Below are 19,620 nucleotides of genomic sequence, written 5' to 3'. Positions count from 1 at the left end.
TTTAAACTGTTGCCACACTAATATCTGACAGCTAATTAACCTAATTAATATTGAATGAATCCAAGTCTTATTTGTATGCAAACACCTAACCACACACACAGATGCATGTCTATTTTAAGTTATAATTTTTAAAAACACAATCACTCATAAATTTAAACAGAAGAAATTACAATTAATAAAAAATGTTTTGGTACAAATTTGTGTTCAAAAGTTTACATACACCTCGCAGAATCTGCAAAATGTTAATTATTTTCCCAAATAAGAGGCATCATACAAAAATGTAGTACTGACCTGAATATTTCACATAGAAGATGGTTATATATAGTCCACAAGAGAAAATAATAGCTGAATTTATAAAAATGACCCCATTCAAAAGTTTGCATACGCTTGATTCTTAATACTTAAGACCTGAATGATCCACAGCTGTTTTTTTGGGAGGGGACAGTTGTTCATGAGTCCCTTGTTTGTCCTGAACAGTTAAACTGCCTGCTGTTCTTTAGAAAAATCTTCAGGTCCCACAAATTCTTTGGTTTTTCAGCATTTTTCTGTATTTGAACACTCATATGCAACTATTACAGAAGGTTCAAACGCTCACTGATGCTACAGAAGCAAACACAATGCATTAAAAGCCAGAGGTGTAAACTTTTGAACAGAATCAATGTGTAAATTTTTCTTATTTTGGCTAAATCTTTTTTTTTTTTTTTCATTTAGTACTGTCCTTCAGAAGCTACATGTTCCCCAGAAGACAAAATAAGTAAAATTTACCCTTATCTTCAAATTCAAAAAAGTTTCACCCCCCAACTCTTAATGCATTGTTTCTCCTCCTGGAGCATCAGCGAGCGTTTGAACATTCTGTAATAGTTGCATATGAGTCCCTCAGTTGTCCTCAGTGTAAAAAGATGGATCTAAAAATCATACTGTCATTATTGGAAAGGGTTCAACTACACAAAAATGCTGAAAAACCAAAATATTTATGGGACCTGATTTTGCTGAAGAACAGCAGGCAGTTTAACTGTTCAGGACAAACATGAGACTCGTGAACAACTATCACTAAAAAAAAAAATTCAGGTAACAACACAGTATTAAGAATCAAGTTTATGTAGATTTTTGAACGGGGTCGTTATTTTACCTACTTAGTAAATGCCTTATATGAAATATCATTTTCTTTAGGTCAGTACCACATAAAAAAATTAGATGGATTTTGTATGATCCCTCTTATTTTGGTAAAATAATTACCATTTTGCAGATTCTGCAAGGTGTATGTAAACTTTTGACCTTAACTGTAAATGACAGAAACAAAAAGCAATATGACGGTCCACTCACATTTTAACTCTGCTAAATAACTTACAAAAAACTCTGCTGATTTTCGTAAACTCATAGTGATAGGGCAGGACTAACTGTACAAATAAAGTCTAATTTAAAAGAAAAATGATCAAAATATTAATTGTAACCTTAGTTATCGCGGAATGGCAGCCTATGTAGTGGAGTACACGTCTCATCTATATCCACAGTACAGATTTAAAAGAATGTAAACAGACTCCTGCATAACAAATGCCCCGTCACATTCAATCCGTACAAAAAAAGATGTTTATTTTGATGTTGTCAAACAATTATTAATGAGAATCTTTATATAAACAACTGGCGTCATATTAATCCGCGAGACACTCGGTGGTTTCATCCTCTAAGAGCAATAGTCCTCCGGTGAGCAATATAATTTGACAAAACACTTAAAAGCTGAAGGGAGATGGTCGATATTCGTATTCAATAAGTAGAACATCACTTTTAAAATAAAGCGAGATACATTATAAAACAGGTGAGGGGTTTCTCCCTCTCGTCTGTTTTCCCGTGACGGATAAATGAGTTCCGGCCAGCTTTGAGGACAGGAAGCGAGGAGACGCTGATGGCGCCCGACTAGAAACCATTACCAACTATTCGCTTTCAAAGATCTATTTTATTTCGCCTTATTCGCGAGCGTAAAGAGCAAAACAGTCGTCCATTCAAGGTAAGAAAAAATCCTAGCTCAAAATAATAATGTAAAATTGTGTACAAATACAGCTGCTGCTATGATGAGCAAGAGAAAAACATTCGGGCGAACTGGCTCTCCCTGCTCGCGCAGGCCCTCGAGGTCCCCGAGCGGTTCTTCATATCGCCTGAGCGGAAAAAAATAAACTCGGAGCGGCGGGAGGGAAAATGGCGCTGCGCGAGCAGGCAGGAAGAAGGGCAGCACATACACGCGTTTAGTGTAGAGATTGAAACGAGTTCAGAGTAGCCACGGTCCGTGAGAGGACTGAAGTGTTATTAGCAGAAATGTAGTGACATTTTCTTTATGAAATTACTGGTGTGCTTAACACCAGAGCGTGTCATGCTGAGCAAAGATCGGAACCCTTTTGTCCTTGATAAGTTTGAGTCAAGAGAAAGATTTAATGTCTCAGTCACAGCTAAATGGGTGTTCTGGTGGGGAGGGATTGGTATCAGTTAAGAACAAGTGAGAAATCAGATGTTTTAGATGATGTTTTCTGATATTTGACTGCATTTAATGCGGGGACCACTCTGGCTTTTGCTGGTGGTTTTGATGGTAAGCTTATAATGTGCTTGAGCGACCTAGAAAGGTGTCGTCACAAGAAAACTGTATTCATCCCCTGGGGGAATTTGACACTAATGCCGTAGACGTACATTACGGAGTAGGAATAACACAGTACAACACAAAATATAAATAATAAATGTACTCTTTGATGCAATTAATTATTTAGAAAAATCTAGTTGCATAATTTGATCGCATCAAAGGTCTTAAAGGACGTCAAATTCGGCAGAAAATATGCAGGTGGATCTATATTTTTGTGAATGAATGAGCAAAGTGCAAAGTATGACCAGTTGTTAAAAGTGAATAAAAGAAAATATTTATCTTTTTTTTTTTTTTTTCAATTGAAAATAAAACAAAAATCGAAAAATATGACAGAGGGCATGACAGGAAGTAGAGAATAGAGAAAAATGTACAAATAACAACAACAACAACAAAGGAATGTACCAAAGACAAATACACTACAAAAAAGTTTTTGAACAGTGTGATTTTTAATGTTTTTAAGATGTTTCTTCTGCTCACTAAACCTGCATTTATTTGATCCAAAATACTGCAAAAGCAGTAATACTGTGAACATTTTTTACTATTTAAAGTAACTGCTTTCCATTTGAATATATTTAACAATGTAATTTATTCCTGTGATCAAAGCTGAATTTTCAGCATAATTATTCCAGTCTTCAGTGTCACATGATCCTTCAGAAATCACTCTAATATGCTGATTTGCTGTTCAAGAAATATTTATTATTATTATTATTATTATTATTATTATTATTATTATTATTATTATTATCATCATCATCATCATCATCAATATTTAAACAGTTTAGTACATTTTCATTTCATTTTCAGGATTCTTTGATGAATAGAAAGATCCAAAGATCAGCATTTATCTGAAATAAAAGACTTTTGTAACATTATACACTATACCATTAAAAAGCTTGGGGTCAGTATAATTTTATTTCATTCATTCCTTCTTTCATTTTTGGGAAAGAATTTCTCGAAAGAAAAAGTTCTACAGTTCTACTCAGCTGTTTTTTGAGCAGCAAATCAGAACATTAGAATGATTTCTGAAGGATCATGTGACTGGAGTAATGATACTAAAAATTCAGCTTTGAAATCACAGGAATAAATTGTATTTTAAAATATATACAAATAGAAAACAGTTTTTTAACAGTATTTTAAATAGTAAAAATTAAAAAAAAAAATATTTTTTGTAATTTGGATCAAATAAATGCAGGCTTGGTGAGCAGAAAAGACTTCTTTAAAAAAAAACATTAAAAATCATACTGTTCAAAAACTAAATAAATAAAGAGCAAATAAACAGAAAGTGTAGTGCAAACATAATCCACAACTTTTCAATAGAAAAGTTTGTAAATTAAAAAAAAAAGAAAAGAAAATGTAGCTTTTTTATTTTAATAGTTCACAGATTATTGCAAAACACTTGAAAGAAATTTTTTTATAAATAAAACTGTAAAAACCATAAGATTGTGAAATATTACTTCAGTTTAAAATAACTGTTTTCTACTTTAATGTATTTTAATATGTATATTATTTCTGTGATGGCAAAGCTGATCAGTAGGCGTTACTCCAGTCTTCAGTGTCAAATGGTCCTTAAGAATCATTCTAATATGCTGATTTGCTGCTTAATATTTTTGTGGAATCCATGATATTCTTTGATGAATATAAAGTTTTAAAAAACTGCCTTTATTTGAAATGTATCCTTGCTGAATGAAAGTCTGAATTTCTTTATATAAAATTTTACTGACTTTACTTACTTTGTTAAAATATTGTTAACATAAATATTCAAATATTGAACTTCCACAAAATCATGTTTATACATCAAAACACGTGCGTTTTAAAACATGCGTTTTTTCAATAAAATTATTACTTTGTTACACTTTATGCACTTGCATGTGTCATTCAGAATGCAATGTCCAGTTTAGTGCTGTATTACTGAATAACAGAGCAGAGATGGACTCCGAGGAGATGGAGGTGGAGAGCAGCAGTGATGTTGGGCATTCTGGAATGGAGGAGCCATCAGAGAGCGGCATGGGGATGGAGTCTTCAGAAGCCATGTCTGCCGATAGCAGCGATGCGGCCGCTCCTCCTGCCCCAGCCCCAGAATCAGACTGTCACGTAGGACAGAGCTCTGAGGGACTTGTGGTAAGACGAACAACCCACACCTCCATATCTATCTGTTAGTGTGTAATTCATATCAAGGTTAATTTTGGGGGTTCCACTTTAGGTTTTTATCCCAGAGACGAGCTCCAGTACAGATGTGCAAAGAGTTCATCTCCCAGACTCCTCTTCTGTCGCTCAGTCAACCAGTGTGTCCAGCGTCTCCACAGTGACACAATCAGTCCTGGTGTCAGAGTCTGTCCAGGTCCTGGTGCACTCCAGCGCTGTTTCTGAAGGAGGAATGATGGTTTCTGATTCAACTGCTTCCACATCCTCGGATCTCGGCTCAGCTATTGACAAGATCATCGAATCCACCATTGGACCCGACATTATGAATGGTAGAAAAACCTCTAGCCTTTTCTTTTAATATGGTAGACATTGTCTTCTTTGTGTTTCTGTAGTAGTCAATGTCAGCTGTTTTTCTGTGTTCATTTGTGTACAGGATGTATTGCAGTTACGAGTGCAGAAGATGGCAGTGCAGAGACCACACAGTATCTAATACTCCAAGGTCCTGATGATGGTGAGAAAGATCCCTAGAGCTCAAAGTTAAAGGGGTAGTTTACCCAAAAATGAAAATTCTGTCATTATTTGCTTATCCTCATGTCATTCCAAACCCAAGGCCTTCGTTCATCTTCGGAACACAAATTAAGTTTTTTTTTATGAAATCCAAGAGCTTTCTGATCTTGCATAAACAGTGACACAACTGAGACATTTAAGGCCCAGAAAGGTAGTAAGGACATCGTTAAAATAGTCTATGGGACATCAGCGGTTCAACCTTAATGTTATGAAGCCACGAGAATACTTTTTTTGCTCAAAGAAAACAAAAATAACGACTTTATTCAACAATTTCTTCTCTTCCGTTTCAGTCTTCAACGCACATTAACAAGTACCACAGCACCGATGTTTTTGGAATGTTGATAACTAAAGAGTTTCAGTTCCCTTTGACTTCCATTAAATGGATAAAAATGCAGTGGAAGTCAGTGGGAACCAAAACTCTGTAGTTACCGACATTCTTCAAAATATCTTCTTTTGTGTTCCACAGAAGAACTGCATACAGGTTTGAAACATCATGAGGTTGAGTAAATAATGATGAAAGATGGTTCGTTTTTGGATATTCTTTGAGCCATTTCCTTTGTTCACTGTGTGTAGGAGCTCCTATGGTGGCTCAGATGTCTTCCTCTGCCCTGTCAAGCCGCATTGCCATTGAAGCCCTTGCTGATGGACCCACTTCCACTTGCCTGGACCAGGCAGACCTGTCAGAAAACCCACAGGGCAGCGTGGAACCTGACCAGCCTGAACACTCCGGATACCGTGAGCATGATGATGGCAGCAGCAGCAGCCGTCCAGACCAGCCACAGCACTCCCAGTACATAGAGTGCAGTGGAGGAGACGACCCAGACCAGACCAGGGAGGCTCGGTACATCGAGTGCTCGGGAGCTGAACCAGACCAGACCCCACGTCATTCAGAGGTCACCGACTACAACGTGGCAGACTCAGAAGAACCTCTAGGGCGTTACGCAGCAGAGTGCAGCGGTACGGACAGTAGCCCTCAGAGACACTCGTTTCGCTCCTCCCGGTATGTTGTAGAGTGCAGTGATGGCTACTTGGAGTACGATGCAGAGGGTGCGGAGCGGCCGCAGCATTCTCGGTATATCGACAGCAGCATGGATGACAGGGAGCACGTCTCAGCATCAGAACGGGAGGAAAGTGTGGTAGAAGAACCCCAGCACTCCTACATGCCACAGGACTCGCTATATGCTGACGAGGGTGCCGTTCGGCACTCCCTGGCTGACACAGTGGGGTCCCAGCTCACTGATCAAATGGACTGCAATGATAACTTGCCTGGGCCGTATATAAGTAGCAGTGGGACTTATTCCACCCACCCAGAGCCTGAAGTGGTGGAGTCTGGGGTGGTCGTTGAGCCTGGGCACAGAACACCAGATATGGCTGAGCTAGAAGAAATGATGGAGGTGGTGATTGTACAGCAGTTTAAGTGCAAAATGTGCCCATATAAAAGTGTCTCCAAAGACACGCTCATCAACCACATGAGAGACAAACACTTTAAACCACCAGGTAAAGTAGGAGGTGCTGATTTTGTATTTTTTGAATGTAAAAATCAACTCTTTGTTTTTGATATCAGCCCCACTACATTAACATCTCATGTAGGTGGTCCAGGCCAGAAGAAACGTGGACGGGGACGTCCTCGGAAATCCGAAAGCAGGGCGCGAGAGGTCAAGAAGGAGGAGCCACCTGAAGAGGAAGAAGATGACATCATTGATGCAGGCGCTCTTGATGATCAATGTCAGTGGAGAGCAGTTTGCATACTCTATATTTCATAATTTCCTGTTTTTAATGCATCTCCATCTTGCATTCAGGTGACAGTGATTATAAGCCAGCTGATGAAGAGGCCAGGTCCAGACTGGCTTCTAGTCACAGCACTCCTCCTCCTTCCTGCTCTTCATCATCTTCCTCTACCTCACGGAAACGGCCTCGCAGGATGGTGGGGCCACCCCGCAAATTTCTTCCTGACTCAGGTCAGTGTTAATTTAGCTTTTCAGAACTAAGATCAAATTTGTGAATATTAAACTCAGAAATTAAAATTCAAGTCATAAATGTATTTTAGAAATTTCATAGGTCTGAGATAACTCCTATTTTCACCTGTGTATGAAACAGAGTCATCAGCAGCAACTCAAACAAATGATGCAGAGGACCCTCAAGCTCCTGAAGAAGCAAGTTCCTCTGGATTGGAGAATGGATCTTCCTCATTATCCAATGGGTCAACAGTGGAACCAGCCATCAGCCAGTCTGATTCAGAGAACAAAGATCCCTCATCAAACACAGGCCCTGATGACCTGGAGTTTTTGCCCAAAAAACGAGGCAGGCCTTCTAAACGATTCCTTCAAAAGAAGTACAAAAAGTACATGAATCGCAAGTAAGTAATAATTGTACTACTTTTTGATCATCCACAAAAACATTTGATGTTTTGTCTGTTTGACACAAAATTTTATCTTAGAAAACCTAGAAAATCCATTTAAACACATTCTGGACTGTGAAAGTATAATCTATGTTTTTACTTTTAAGCAAGTACTACAGATCCCTCAAGCCTCTGCTAAGGCCTCATAACTGCTGGATCTGTGGCTCTCGCTTTCTGTCTCAAGAGGATCTCAGGTTCCATGTGGATTCTCATGAGGGAAATGACCCTGAACGCTTTAAGTGCCTGCAGTGCAGCTACCGTTGCAAACGGTGGTCCTCACTGAAGGTAAGAACTAGAGTCCTTCATCATCTGACAATCCATAAATCCATAAAAAATTATTTTATTCACTTTTATTAGTTAAATTATTAGTTAAAGGGATGTTCACCCAAAAATGAAAATTCTGTCATTAATTGCGCACCCTCATGTAATTTCAAAACCCGTAAGACCTTCATTCAAAGTCCCAGAAAGGTTCTCAGAGCTTCATAAAATTCAGACTGAACTACTGATGTCACATGGACTATTTTAGCGATATCCTTACTACCTTTCTGGGCCTTGAACATGCTAGTTGGCTCTTGGATTTCATCAGAAATATCATAATTTATGTTCTGAAGATGAACACAGGTCCTTACAGATTTGAAATGACACAAGTAATATGATGACAGAATTTTCATTTTTGGATGAACTATCCCTTTAAGGTAATTAGTTAAAGGATTTTTATTTCATTTAATTTAAATGTGTGTATAATATGTGCTAATGTCTAAATAAATGTATATAACAATATGATATATATATATATATATAATATGATGTATGTGTCCAATAGGAGCACATGTTTAATCATGAAGGTACAAAACCGTACAAATGTGAGGTGTGTGATTACTCCAGTGTTTATAAGAAAGACGTAATCCGGCACTCAGCTGTCCACAACAAAAGCAAGTAAGAACTGAGCATGTCTTCTTTTCATCAGTCACATGTCAGGAAATTTATTTTGTCAAAAATTATTAATTAATGTTCCTGTTTCTTCTCTTTTAGGAGTCGGAAGACAGATATGGTGAGATTCAAGATGTGAACCAACAAACATGCTGTTTAAATGAAATTGTCCTTATTGACATGATGTATCAGTTTAAGTTGACTTTGAGTGGTTTGATGAGGATAGTTTTTTTATGCAACAGCAGTCTTGCATCAATCCTTCACAGGTTCCTAAAGTGTCTGAGTTTCCATGCCCCATCTGCTGTCGCGTGTACCCCATGCAGAAACGCCTGACGCAACACATGAAAACGCACAGCACAGAGAAACCTCACATGTGTGATAAGGTAAAGTTTTTGTGTACTGCAACTAAGCATGTGAATTTCATTAACACAGATAATAGTCTCTATGATCTATTTCGGCTTTTGCTGCTTTTATGAAATCCAGTCCAGTGTATTTGCTATGTTTACACTAGTATAAATGTGTTTGCCTTGCAGTGTGGGAAATCCTTCAAGAAGCGGTACACTTTCAAAATGCATCTTCTCACTCACATACAGAACTGTGGCAACAGCACGTAAGTGAGATGTTAGAATTCAGTATAACTGTCTTTTCCTCTTAAAAACTGAACTCTACTAATAAACCTAATGTAAAGGTAGCTATTTTTCTCTTCTCCTGTGTCAGGTTTAAGTGTGAGTTTTGTGAGTACACCTGCAATGATAAGAAGCACCTCCTCAATCACCAACTGTCCCACACCAACGACAAACCGTTCAAATGCGAAGAGTGCAAATACTCAACGAGTAAAGAGGACTTCCTGGTGTCCCACATTGCCATTAAACACACTGGTGAGTTACATAATCATTAACTATGTTGGCAGTAGGAAGGTTTCCTGATCATATCTGTTCATCTTCACCCTCTGATCAGGTGAAAAGCCCTTCTCATGCGACATGTGCCACTTCACGACCAGACACAGGAAGAACCTGCGGCTGCATGTGCAGTGTCGCCATCCCGAGGCCTTTGACGAGTGGAGCCGAACCCACCCAGAGGAGCCAATTCGCCGGCGACAGGCACCTGTTTTCACGGTGCAGCAGATTGAGGAGCTGAGATTACAGCATGAAACCCAGGGATTTCAAGGGACCATTGTAAGTACATGGATATGCATTGTATCTGAATGAAAGAAAACCACAGCATCCATATATATAATATTTATTTTTACACCTAAAGGTAACAGTGGACCCCATTACTCTCCAAACCATGGAGTCCTTAGGGAACACATCTGTTTCTCAAGATGCACTGGGGAACACTACCATAATTTATGAGCAAGGTCAGTAGAAAAGTGATCAGTGGTTGGAACCCACCTAAAATATATTGTGTGATTATTTCATCATTCACCTTATTAATATTCAGCCTAAAGTGTTAAATTTAATCTTTGCCCTCTCTCACAGCCCAGTCTACAGACCTCTCAGCCCAGAATGCTCTCGATTTGCTGCTAAACATGAGTAATGCCAGAGAACTGCAGGTACTGTACTGACACACTTGGAATCTGCTGGAATATAAAATAATGTTATAAATGCTTAAATCCATCAATCTACATTTGAGGTCAAAATTTTACATATACCTTGTAGAATCTGAAAAATGTTAATTATTTTATCAAAATAAGAGGGATAAAATGTTATAAAAAATTTTTTTTATTAGTACTGGCCTGAATAAGATATTTCATATAAAAGACATTTACATATAGTCCACAAGAGAAAATAGTAGTTGAATTTATAAAAATGAGCCAGTTCAAAAGTTTACATACACTTGATACTTAGTACTGTGTTGTTACCTGAATGACCCACAGCTGTGTTTTTATTTTTTACAGCTGAGTCCTTTGTTTGTCCTAAACAGTTAAATTGCCCGCTGTTCTTCAGAAAAAAATCCTTCAGGGCCTACAGATTCCTAGGTTTTTTTCAGCATTTTTTTGTGCATTTGAACCCTTCCCAACAGCGAATGTATGATTTTTGAGATCCATCTTTTCACACTGAGGACAACTGAGGGCATCATATGCAACTATTACAGAAGGTTTAAACGCTCACTGATGCTTCAGAAGAAAAAATGACGTATTAGAGCCGGGGGTGAAAACTTTTTGAATCTGAAGATCAGTGTAAATGTAACTTATTTTGTCTTTTGGGAAACATGCAAGTATTTTCTGTAGCTTCTGAAGAATGGTACTAAATGAAAAAATATGATATTTAGGCAAACTTAGAAACATTTACACATCTTCATTCTGTTCAAAAGTTTTCAACCCCCGGCTCTTAATGCATCATGTTTCCTTCTGGAGCATCAGTGGGTGTTTGAACCTGTAATAGTTGCATATGAGTCTCTCAGTTGTCCTCAGTGTGAGAAGATTGGTCTATCATACAGTCATTGTTGGAAGGAGTTAAAATACACAAAAATGCTGAAAAACCAAAGAATTTGTGGGCCCTGAGATGTTTCTGAAGAACAGCGGGCAGTTTAATTGTTCAGAACAAACAAGGTACTCATGATTAAATATCACTTAACTAAAAAGAAAACAGCTGTGGATCATTTAGGTAACAACACAATATTAAGAATCAAGTGTATGTAGACTTTTGAAAAGGGTCATTTTTATTTTCTCTTATGTTTATGTATGATTATATGGAAACTTCTTTTATGTGAAATATCTTATTCAGGTCAGTACTAAATAAAAAATAACATGCATTTTGCATGATCCCTCTTATTATAATTCACATTTTGCAGATTATTCTGCAAGGTGTATGTAAACTTTTGACCTCAACTATATATCTATCTATATTTTTATTTTTTGTGATCAACTGATCACTCTTTTCAGGTGGCAGTGTTGAAACCAGATGGTAAGACACTGGAGACGAGTTCATGGACTGAAGCTGGCTCTGGGAGTGAGGGCTCAACCTTGCAGCCCCAAAAGATTGTCACCTTCCATGTGTCAGAGAACGGAGACACTCTGGTACAGGAGGCATTTGAGACGGCTACAGGGACCGTGGAGCAAGAGGAGACGACAGAAGTATCGCAGGAGGTGACACAGATTGGCATCGGTACATACGAGGGAGCAGATTTCAGTGTAGTGGAGCAGGCCTCCGAAGAGACAGCACACAGGTACTACCAAATGTCAAAAACAGCTGCTGTAATGTCTTTTAATGTCACATAAATCCTTTAAGATGATGCATGTGTGTTTGGCAGCAGTTTAGAGGAGCCCTCAGCAGAGCCTCAGGTCATGGAAGTGAGCACCGAGCCCTTGTCCATCTCTACCCCTCTCAAAGACAATAAAGAGAAGTTTTATTTGAGCTCAGCCTTGACAGATGGAGTCCTGCAGCAGGTAGAGGTGAGATGAGACTCTGCTTTGTTACTTCACAGATGGACTAACCAACTGTGTTCCTTCCCAATGAAAAGATTAACTGATGAAATTCTCCTTCATGCAGCTGAGCAGTGAAGCTCCGGTTTCCCCTTCCATGTGTCCATCACCTCCTTCTCAACAGCTGAACACCAAACGCTTCTCCTGCCGCATCTGCATGGAGGCTTTCCACGGCCGTTCAGACATGGAGAACCACAAGAGGGCGCACATAGACCCCAAAACATTCAAATGCCCCGACTGTGACTTTACAGCACCATCTTGGCCAGAAGTCAAGGTGTGTTGGTTATGTGGTTTGAGTTTTCAGTATCTATGACTTTATCTGACCAATACAAAACCATTTTTTTGTTGTGTTTGTGTTAAATGCTTATTTATAACATACATATTTATATAATGCAGTCTCACATGGCCATGCACGCATATTTGAGGCCTCATAAATGCAACAGCTGCAGTTTTGCCTCTAAAAACAAGAAAGACCTGAGACGCCACATGATGACACACACCAACGAAAAGCCTTACGCCTGTCAGGTCTGTGGCCAAAGGTAAGGGAACTACTGAGAAATTATCATTAACTTGTGCTTTTTACATTATTGGCTATACAACACATATGCACAGACCTCCACAGCTTCTCAATGCTCTGAGTTTTCTTTAAGGTTTAATCGTAACGGCCATCTGAAGTTCCACATGGAGAGGCTTCACACTCAGGAACCCTCGCCCCGTAAAACCCGCTCTGTCCCCTCTCAGCAGACCATCATCATTAACAGCGATGAAGAAGCTTTAGCCACACTGCAGAGTAAGTGCTGACTCTCATAGTAAGATTTTATTTTTTTATATAGTGATAATGTATTGTCACTTCCTATGCCTATATAATATTTATTTTTACCGTGTTGTTCAGATTTGCAGGCAGGTCAGGCAGTCATCAGTCCAGAGAGGTTGCAGCAGGCTTTGGGTCAGGAACACATCATTGTGGCCCAAGATCAGACTCTTTCTGACCAGGTATTGCACATTTGCACAATGCACTCAATGCAATGTCTCATTCTCATCCTCTGTGTGATAGACTCTTTTTGGCCAGTCATAGAGAAGCTTAGTCCGTGTAAAGTCAAATTCAGAGAATTGTTTCTAAACACATTATAAATGTTAGAAACATATTGCTGGAAATGCGTTACAAAGACTGAAATATGTTGTACCGAATTCTGGAGTTGGACCGTCAAATTATTTTTCACCATTTTTGTGTTCAGGTTTTTTTGGGAGGGCCTGAAATCATGTCTCGGTGATGCACTGGAGCCGCTAAGCATGGGCCCTCACCTAATAATAACTAGCACGCATAACCATCAGTGGTTTACCCACTCAATCGCCAGTTACTGTTTTTACTGTTAGTTACTATAGCCTACAGATTGCTAGCTAGCAATGCCTTTATCATGTAAATGCATACAACATATCCTGGTTGCGATAATTTACAAAACAGCTCAGACTTCTTAATTAAATGTATTTGAATTTGTATTTTCCCACTGAGTGGGTATGGTTTCATCGCCGCCAGTGGACACGCCCTCAGTGTTTGATAGCAGAGAATACTGCTTTTTTCAAGATTTTGATAACTTATTTACTTGGTAGGTTTTTTATCATTCAGATTTGGCTGAGTGGTAATAACACATTTTTCAGTGACAAACTCATAACATATTTAATACTGCTTTACACAGACTTTAATGTATGTGTAATACAGAAGATTTTATATCAGGCCTTTTATATCAGTAGATTCAGGTTTTCACATTTTGCTTGTTTTTGACAAAATTCTACATTTCTCAGGAGGAGGCAACATATATTCAACAGATCACAACAGTAGATGGACAGACGGTACAGCACTTAATGACTGGAGACAATCAGGTTACTGAGGTACAACTCATTTTCTAAGGCTTTATTCATAAACCAGCAAAAAAAATATATAAAATTAAATATAACTATATTAATTAAATAGGAAATATGTGATATAAAATCCTAAAAAAAACTTTCACTACCAGTGAAATGTTTGTACATTACCAGTCAAGTTTTTGAACAGTAAGATTTTTAATGTTTTTTAAAGAAGTCTCTTCTGCTCACCAAGCCTGCATTTAGAAATTAATACTTTTATTTAGAAAGGATGCTTTAAATTGACCAAAAGTGATAACAAAGACATTTATAATGTTACAAAAGATTTCTGTTTCTTCCTAGTTCTTCTGAACTTTCTATTTATCAAAGGAACCTTAAAAATTCTACTCAGCTGTTTTTAACATAATAAAAATAAATGTTTTTTTTAGCAGCAAATCAGAATTTTAGAATGATTTCTAAAGGATCACGTGACTGGAACAATGATGCTAACAATTCAGATTGGAAATCACAGGAATACATTTTTAAAATAAACATTTTAAAATATATTTAAATAGAAAACAGTTATTTTAAATAGTGAAATATTTTAAAATGTTATTGTTTTTGCTGTATTTTGGATCAAATAAATGCAGGCTTGGTGAGCTTTTGACTAGCAGTGCATGTATGTGTGTGTGTGCGCATATATAATCATCAAACACATTCAAGACCTTCAGCTGTACTCGTACTGAATGCCCTCTTCTGCCCTATATTTTCTCAGGTTCAGTATATCATCTCTCAGGATGGAGTTCAGCACCTGCTCCCACGGGAATATGTGGTGGTTTCTGAAGGAAACCACATTCAGGTTAGTATGTGCTCTTTCCATCATTCATAACCCAAGGGTCCAGAATTTTTTATAGCTGTCAATGAACAGTTCTCTGATGGCTGGGAACAGACTCACCGATCTGTAACTGCAACCTGAAAAGCATTTTCAGTGCTCTGTAGGACATTATATTTTATCATTATGACAAAAAATCCTGATTGTGCATTGCAGATGGAGGATGGGCGGATCGCTCACATTCAGTATGAGCATGACGGGACGTTTCTTCAGGAGCAACAGGTTGAGCCCAGAGCAGAATACAAACATGTTTTTTATATTACTGCTTGTATTATGCTGCATTCAAGTAGTGTTTGAATTACAGCATGATAGCATAGAGATTCTTTGAGCTGGTTATGCATACTTCAAATTATTTCTTTCTAAACTTCATGTGCAGCTTTGTTGTTAATGACAGCATATGAAAGCACTAAATGCTATTTTAATGAAGTGACATCAGTCACATAATCATCAATGTCATCATTCATTTAGATCATTGATACATCACCTAACTGGCTTTAACAGTGATAATGAACGTGATGCTTAATCGGATTATTAATCTGGTTCATGTGTAAATCTCTTCTATGTTGTGTGTCAGATTGCCCTGTCTCAGGATGGACAGATCCAGTACGTCCCCATCACTGCCGAGCAGCAGGTTGTCGCCCCTGAGGACCTGGAGGCAGCCGCCCATTCCGCTGTCACAGGTATGACCCTATGACCTTTTACGCTTACCTGAGAGTTTCATTCACTCAAAATGCCAAGAACAGTCAGTTTTAATACTACAACCTTCTGCTAATGTTTAAGAGAATCCGAGGTGATGTAAGTGATTTGTGTGTGTGTGTGTGTGTGTGTAGCTGTTGCAGATGCAGCCATGGCTCAGGCTCAGACGGTTTACACAGAAGCCACACCTGAACAACTGGAGCAGCTGCAGCAGCAGGGCATCCAATATGACGTCATCACTTTTACGGAGGAGTAGAAACACACACACAGATCAGTTTCTGATGACTGCAGTTGCTCCACAGACTTAAATTTGTCTTCTTCCAGAATTATTGAATGTACAGTTAGATCCTCTCTGAAAATTATACAGCTTATGCCTTTGTAAATATTTAAAGCAGATTATCTTTGTGTGCCTATGGTGTTTTGCCTTGTAAAGAAAAAGAAACACAAAAGCAGCCTGTATAGAGAATCCCTGTATTTAATTCTACATGTCGCTGTGACGTACTACAATGGATGCTACTTTTTGAGGATTGAGGTCACATTGTTAATGAAACAGTTCCTAGCTGTAGCTAAAGTGCTTGTAAAGGAGGGTTGATTGTTTTCATTTTACGTGAAACGTGCCGTTTCATCATTAGCTTCTTAAGTTTTAAAGATCTGTTTTTCTTTCAAATGGCTACAGAAAGGAACTTAAAAAGTATACCAAATAAATCACAACCTCTTTATCTGAACTGATCGCTCGTTTTCTTAAAGTCATCATGTTACAGTACAGGTACAGTACAGTACTGATACAAATGGAGATGAAAAGATATAACATTAATTGCAGTTGTGTACATTAAGATGTCTTGCTGCTTTTCAAGAATTTTGAATGCCAAGCTGTGTCAGTTTAAAAGAAATTCAAATGAACTCAATTTCTGAAATATCAGTTATTGGTTAAGTTCTTGATTTAACAAACTTAAGCAACACCATCTGACTGCGCAACAAGGCGAGATTTCCTGTGTTTTTTTTTTTTAGTTGTTCGTCATGGTCTCGTATTTAGATTTCTCCCTTAATTTGAGATAAGATGAAAATAAAATGTTCACAAGAGCCAGTCCTGCTTTTTAGAGAACGTTTGGATCAGAAAGAAATTTTAGATAGAAATTAAACTGATTTTATTTCTTCTTGTCCCCTTGAAGAGTGGTGAAAATGGTTCTTGTTTTTTTTTTTTTTAGAAAACTGTGTTTAGAAAGATTTAAATCTATGACTAGACTATAGCTATTTCTAGTATTGTATGTATTTCCATATTTAAAATCAGTGCCAGGATTATAATCATCTGTAGCTAAATTTTAACAACGTTTATGAATTTACTTTAATTTTTTTTTTACTCAAATTTAAGTACTAGTACTAAATATACTTAACCTCAATAATAAAATAATTTTAGAATTCTCATAATAATCCTACAAATGAAATGATGTCAGGCAACAATGAACAAAAACGTTCATGTTTAAGAATGATGTTTTTCAGGAATGAATCCAACAGAAGGGCTTCATGTGCTATACTCATCAGAGGGAATTACTTTGAACTATTTCTTTCAACCATATTATAAAAGTTCGTGAGTTTTATCAGTCATTGTGAGTTTTATCAGTCAGAGTGCTTTCCGTTTGTGAATAATAGAGGACAAATTACCTCCCTGTATCAAGGAAGAATATTCACAACTAATTATGATAAAGAATTTGTAGTGAAAATGACGAACCTGAGCATAACGGATGCTGGTAGATACAGATGTGGTGTCAGAGGAGTCCCTGCCACCTTTTGAAGATGTTGAAGTTACAGTTTTTGGTAAGGTGTATTTCTTGTGTAGTAACTGCATTTGTTGTAATTGTTAATAGTGGTTAATAGTGGTTAATAGTTTGTGAAATAACGCAAGCTGCTGTTTCCAGTCTTGTGGTGTTTGCTGTGTGTTGTCTAAAGACCAGGAAGAAGAAATCCACAGGTTGGTAAAACCAAAACATTCAGCAGTTTTGAATATTAATGCCACTTATTTTTAAATCTAATTAGTGAACATAATGCATGATTTTCATTGTACACTCCATAAATATGGAACCTACAGTTCTCTCGACACCATTATGGTAAGCGGTTACTGCATTTGACTCATTGCCACATGAATGACATCTTAAAAATCTTAACACTGATGTCTTTTAAATATTATTTACTTTACTTCACAGGAGGTGACACATATTCTGCAGAACAACCCTGCAGATGGACAGATGGTGGAGTACCTAGACACCAGACACAGTGAAATTACTGAGGTACATCTTCTGCCTCATTTCTTACATTTGGATTTACAGGATTTGCCTTATATTGTGTCTACAACTCAATTTAAGATTGATGCAACAGATTGATACTGACTACACTGGATGTGTTAAATTGCTTGTAATGACTGGAAAAACTGTTTGCAAAAACAGTTTTGCCAGTAAGGTAATGTAAAAACCCTTTGCAATATCTCACAGTATAGGTGACTTACTGTAAAATAATTTAGTCTAACAGTATTTATTAATTATAATGGGATTTTCCCTTTCAGCGTCCTCTGAGGGTTGTAACAGATTCAAGTGCTCTGTTACAGCAGCATAAAAAAACCATTTACTGTGTCATTCTTGGTTCTGCAGGATTTTTCAGCTTCAATAAATAAAACAATATAAATTCTCACTGTGATTCTCTTCTCAGATAAATGATGGACAGATGGCTCACGATGACCATGAGAATGATGATTCAGCAGAAACAGCAGGTTGAACAGAAAAACACAAGAAAATGTTTAAATCTCTTCTCTGTCAGTTTCTTGATTGGCAGAGACAGTGTCCCCCCATTATCAACAAACTGGTATGACCTTTAACCTTTTCATTAATAAAGTTGATCACTGAAATGTTCGGTCAACAGAGTATTTAGAACATTCTCAAATGCATGAAAGATAATTGAGGGATGAAAACAACTGACAGATCAGAGCTTATGTATATCAAAACAATAGAAATTCTGTTTGGAGTGATGGTGGGAAAGCATGAGATTAATCACCATTATGTTTTTCTATAAGCAGTCAAAGTTAACAGTAATGATGGGTTTGAAAAAAAAGAAATTGTGAACTTTATAGCCCGCTGGGCTTGAATAGGGTTTGAAGTAGCTTTAAAAGAGCTTTGTTCATCATAGGCAGTGTATCTCTAAACTTAGAATGTCAGTCCATTTCAAGTTTACTGCTACTCAGTTAAAGTAACAAAATAGTGGCGCCTTCAGTCTTGCTACCTCCATGTCATATACTCACATAAAATACTTTTTAAATTTATCATCACATAAGTTTTTAATTCAACAGACCTTATGACTTAAATATGAAACTTAAATATGATTATCAGCTATATATTACAATGTATAATGTCTACATCTACAGTGGAAAAAAAAAGCCTTACTTTCTAGCTAACATTTCTACCTTGTCATAAGGATATAAAATTAAATGACTTTGCACACACGTGGTTGTTATGATAACCCATTTAAGTTTTACAGTTTCTCATATGCTACTGAGAGAGCAATCAAAATTTAGGGGTAGTTGTGGCCTAATAGTTAGAAAGTCAGACTTGTAACCTAAAGGTCACAAGGTCCTGTGTGTGTATGTCTGTGTATATGTGTGATGAGTGGAATGCAGAGCACAAATTCTAATGTCACGTCCTTTCCTTTTTAAAATTATTTCCTGAGGTGTATAAAAGGCCACACTTCTTTTTTCTGTCGGTTGTGGTCTTAGATAGGTTGTCTTCGATTGGTTATTAGATAGGTTGCTCCTCAATTTGCCAGGAAAAGATAATAAATTTCACTAGGGTTAGTCCAGTTTTTTAGAGAATATTTGAACTTTTAGAAAGGAAAAGGAAGCTGATTTTCTTTCTTCTTGTCCACTTGAAGAATGGTGAGAATGGCTCTTATTTTTTCTGTTTTTTTTTTTGTTTTTGTTTTTTTAAGAAGAGTTCTGCTGTTAGACTGAAACCATCTCTATGGTCTAGGATTGTATGTAATTCCCTTTTTATGTCACAGCTTCATCAATAAAACCATATAAATTCTCACTGTGATTCTCTTCTCAGATAAATGGACAAATGGCTGACAAT

General features: G+C 37.4%; 1 protein-coding gene across 6 annotated transcripts; it reads left to right on the top strand.

Moving 5' to 3' along the window:
- The first annotated feature begins 1,870 nt into the window (after positions 1-1,870).
- Positions 1,871-16,373, top strand: LOC127170007 (zinc finger protein 335). Of its 6 annotated transcripts, none has more exons than XM_051117731.1 (28): positions 1,918-2,575; positions 4,543-4,741; positions 4,824-5,094; positions 5,199-5,276; positions 5,906-6,829; positions 6,923-7,057; positions 7,132-7,290; positions 7,430-7,688; positions 7,838-8,015; positions 8,554-8,666; positions 8,763-8,781; positions 8,906-9,043; positions 9,194-9,270; positions 9,378-9,538; positions 9,618-9,835; positions 9,918-10,017; positions 10,139-10,212; positions 11,545-11,828; positions 11,916-12,054; positions 12,152-12,358; positions 12,481-12,623; positions 12,735-12,874; positions 12,977-13,077; positions 13,885-13,971; positions 14,699-14,782; positions 14,972-15,037; positions 15,390-15,495; positions 15,646-16,372. In XM_051117731.1, the coding sequence occupies exons 2-28, from the start codon at positions 4,550-4,552 to the stop codon at positions 15,765-15,767; spliced, it is 4,575 nt and encodes a 1,524-aa protein (XP_050973688.1). In that variant the 5' UTR covers positions 1,918-2,575; positions 4,543-4,549; the 3' UTR covers positions 15,768-16,372. The 6 variants fall into 6 exon arrangements, with proteins under 6 accessions (XP_050973685.1, XP_050973686.1, XP_050973688.1 ...); XM_051117732.1 differs by having other exon boundaries at positions 8,927-9,043; positions 11,913-12,054; positions 15,646-16,371; XM_051117730.1 differs by having other exon boundaries at positions 11,913-12,054; positions 15,646-16,371.
- Positions 16,374-19,620: the final 3,247 nt, after the last annotated feature.

Source organism: Labeo rohita, chromosome 8, assembly GCF_022985175.1.
Source record: "Labeo rohita strain BAU-BD-2019 chromosome 8, IGBB_LRoh.1.0, whole genome shotgun sequence".
Taxonomy (NCBI): Eukaryota; Metazoa; Chordata; class Actinopteri; order Cypriniformes; family Cyprinidae; genus Labeo; species Labeo rohita.
The sequence above is the reverse complement of the archived record's forward strand: the minus strand, read 5'-3'. Positions and strand labels throughout refer to the sequence as shown.

Bases quoted from the DNA above. Each gene is read 5' to 3' on its own strand.
- LOC127170007 (XM_051117729.1), top strand. From the start codon at position 4,550: ATGGACTCCGAGGAGATGGAGGTGGAGAGCAGCAGTGATGTTGGGCAT. The intron at 8,016-8,553 runs GTAAGAACTAGA...TGTGTCCAATAG, and splicing joins AACGGTGGTCCTCACTGAAG to GAGCACATGTTTAATCATGA. The intron at 13,078-13,884 runs GTATTGCACATT...TACATTTCTCAG, and splicing joins ATCAGACTCTTTCTGACCAG to GAGGAGGCAACATATATTCA.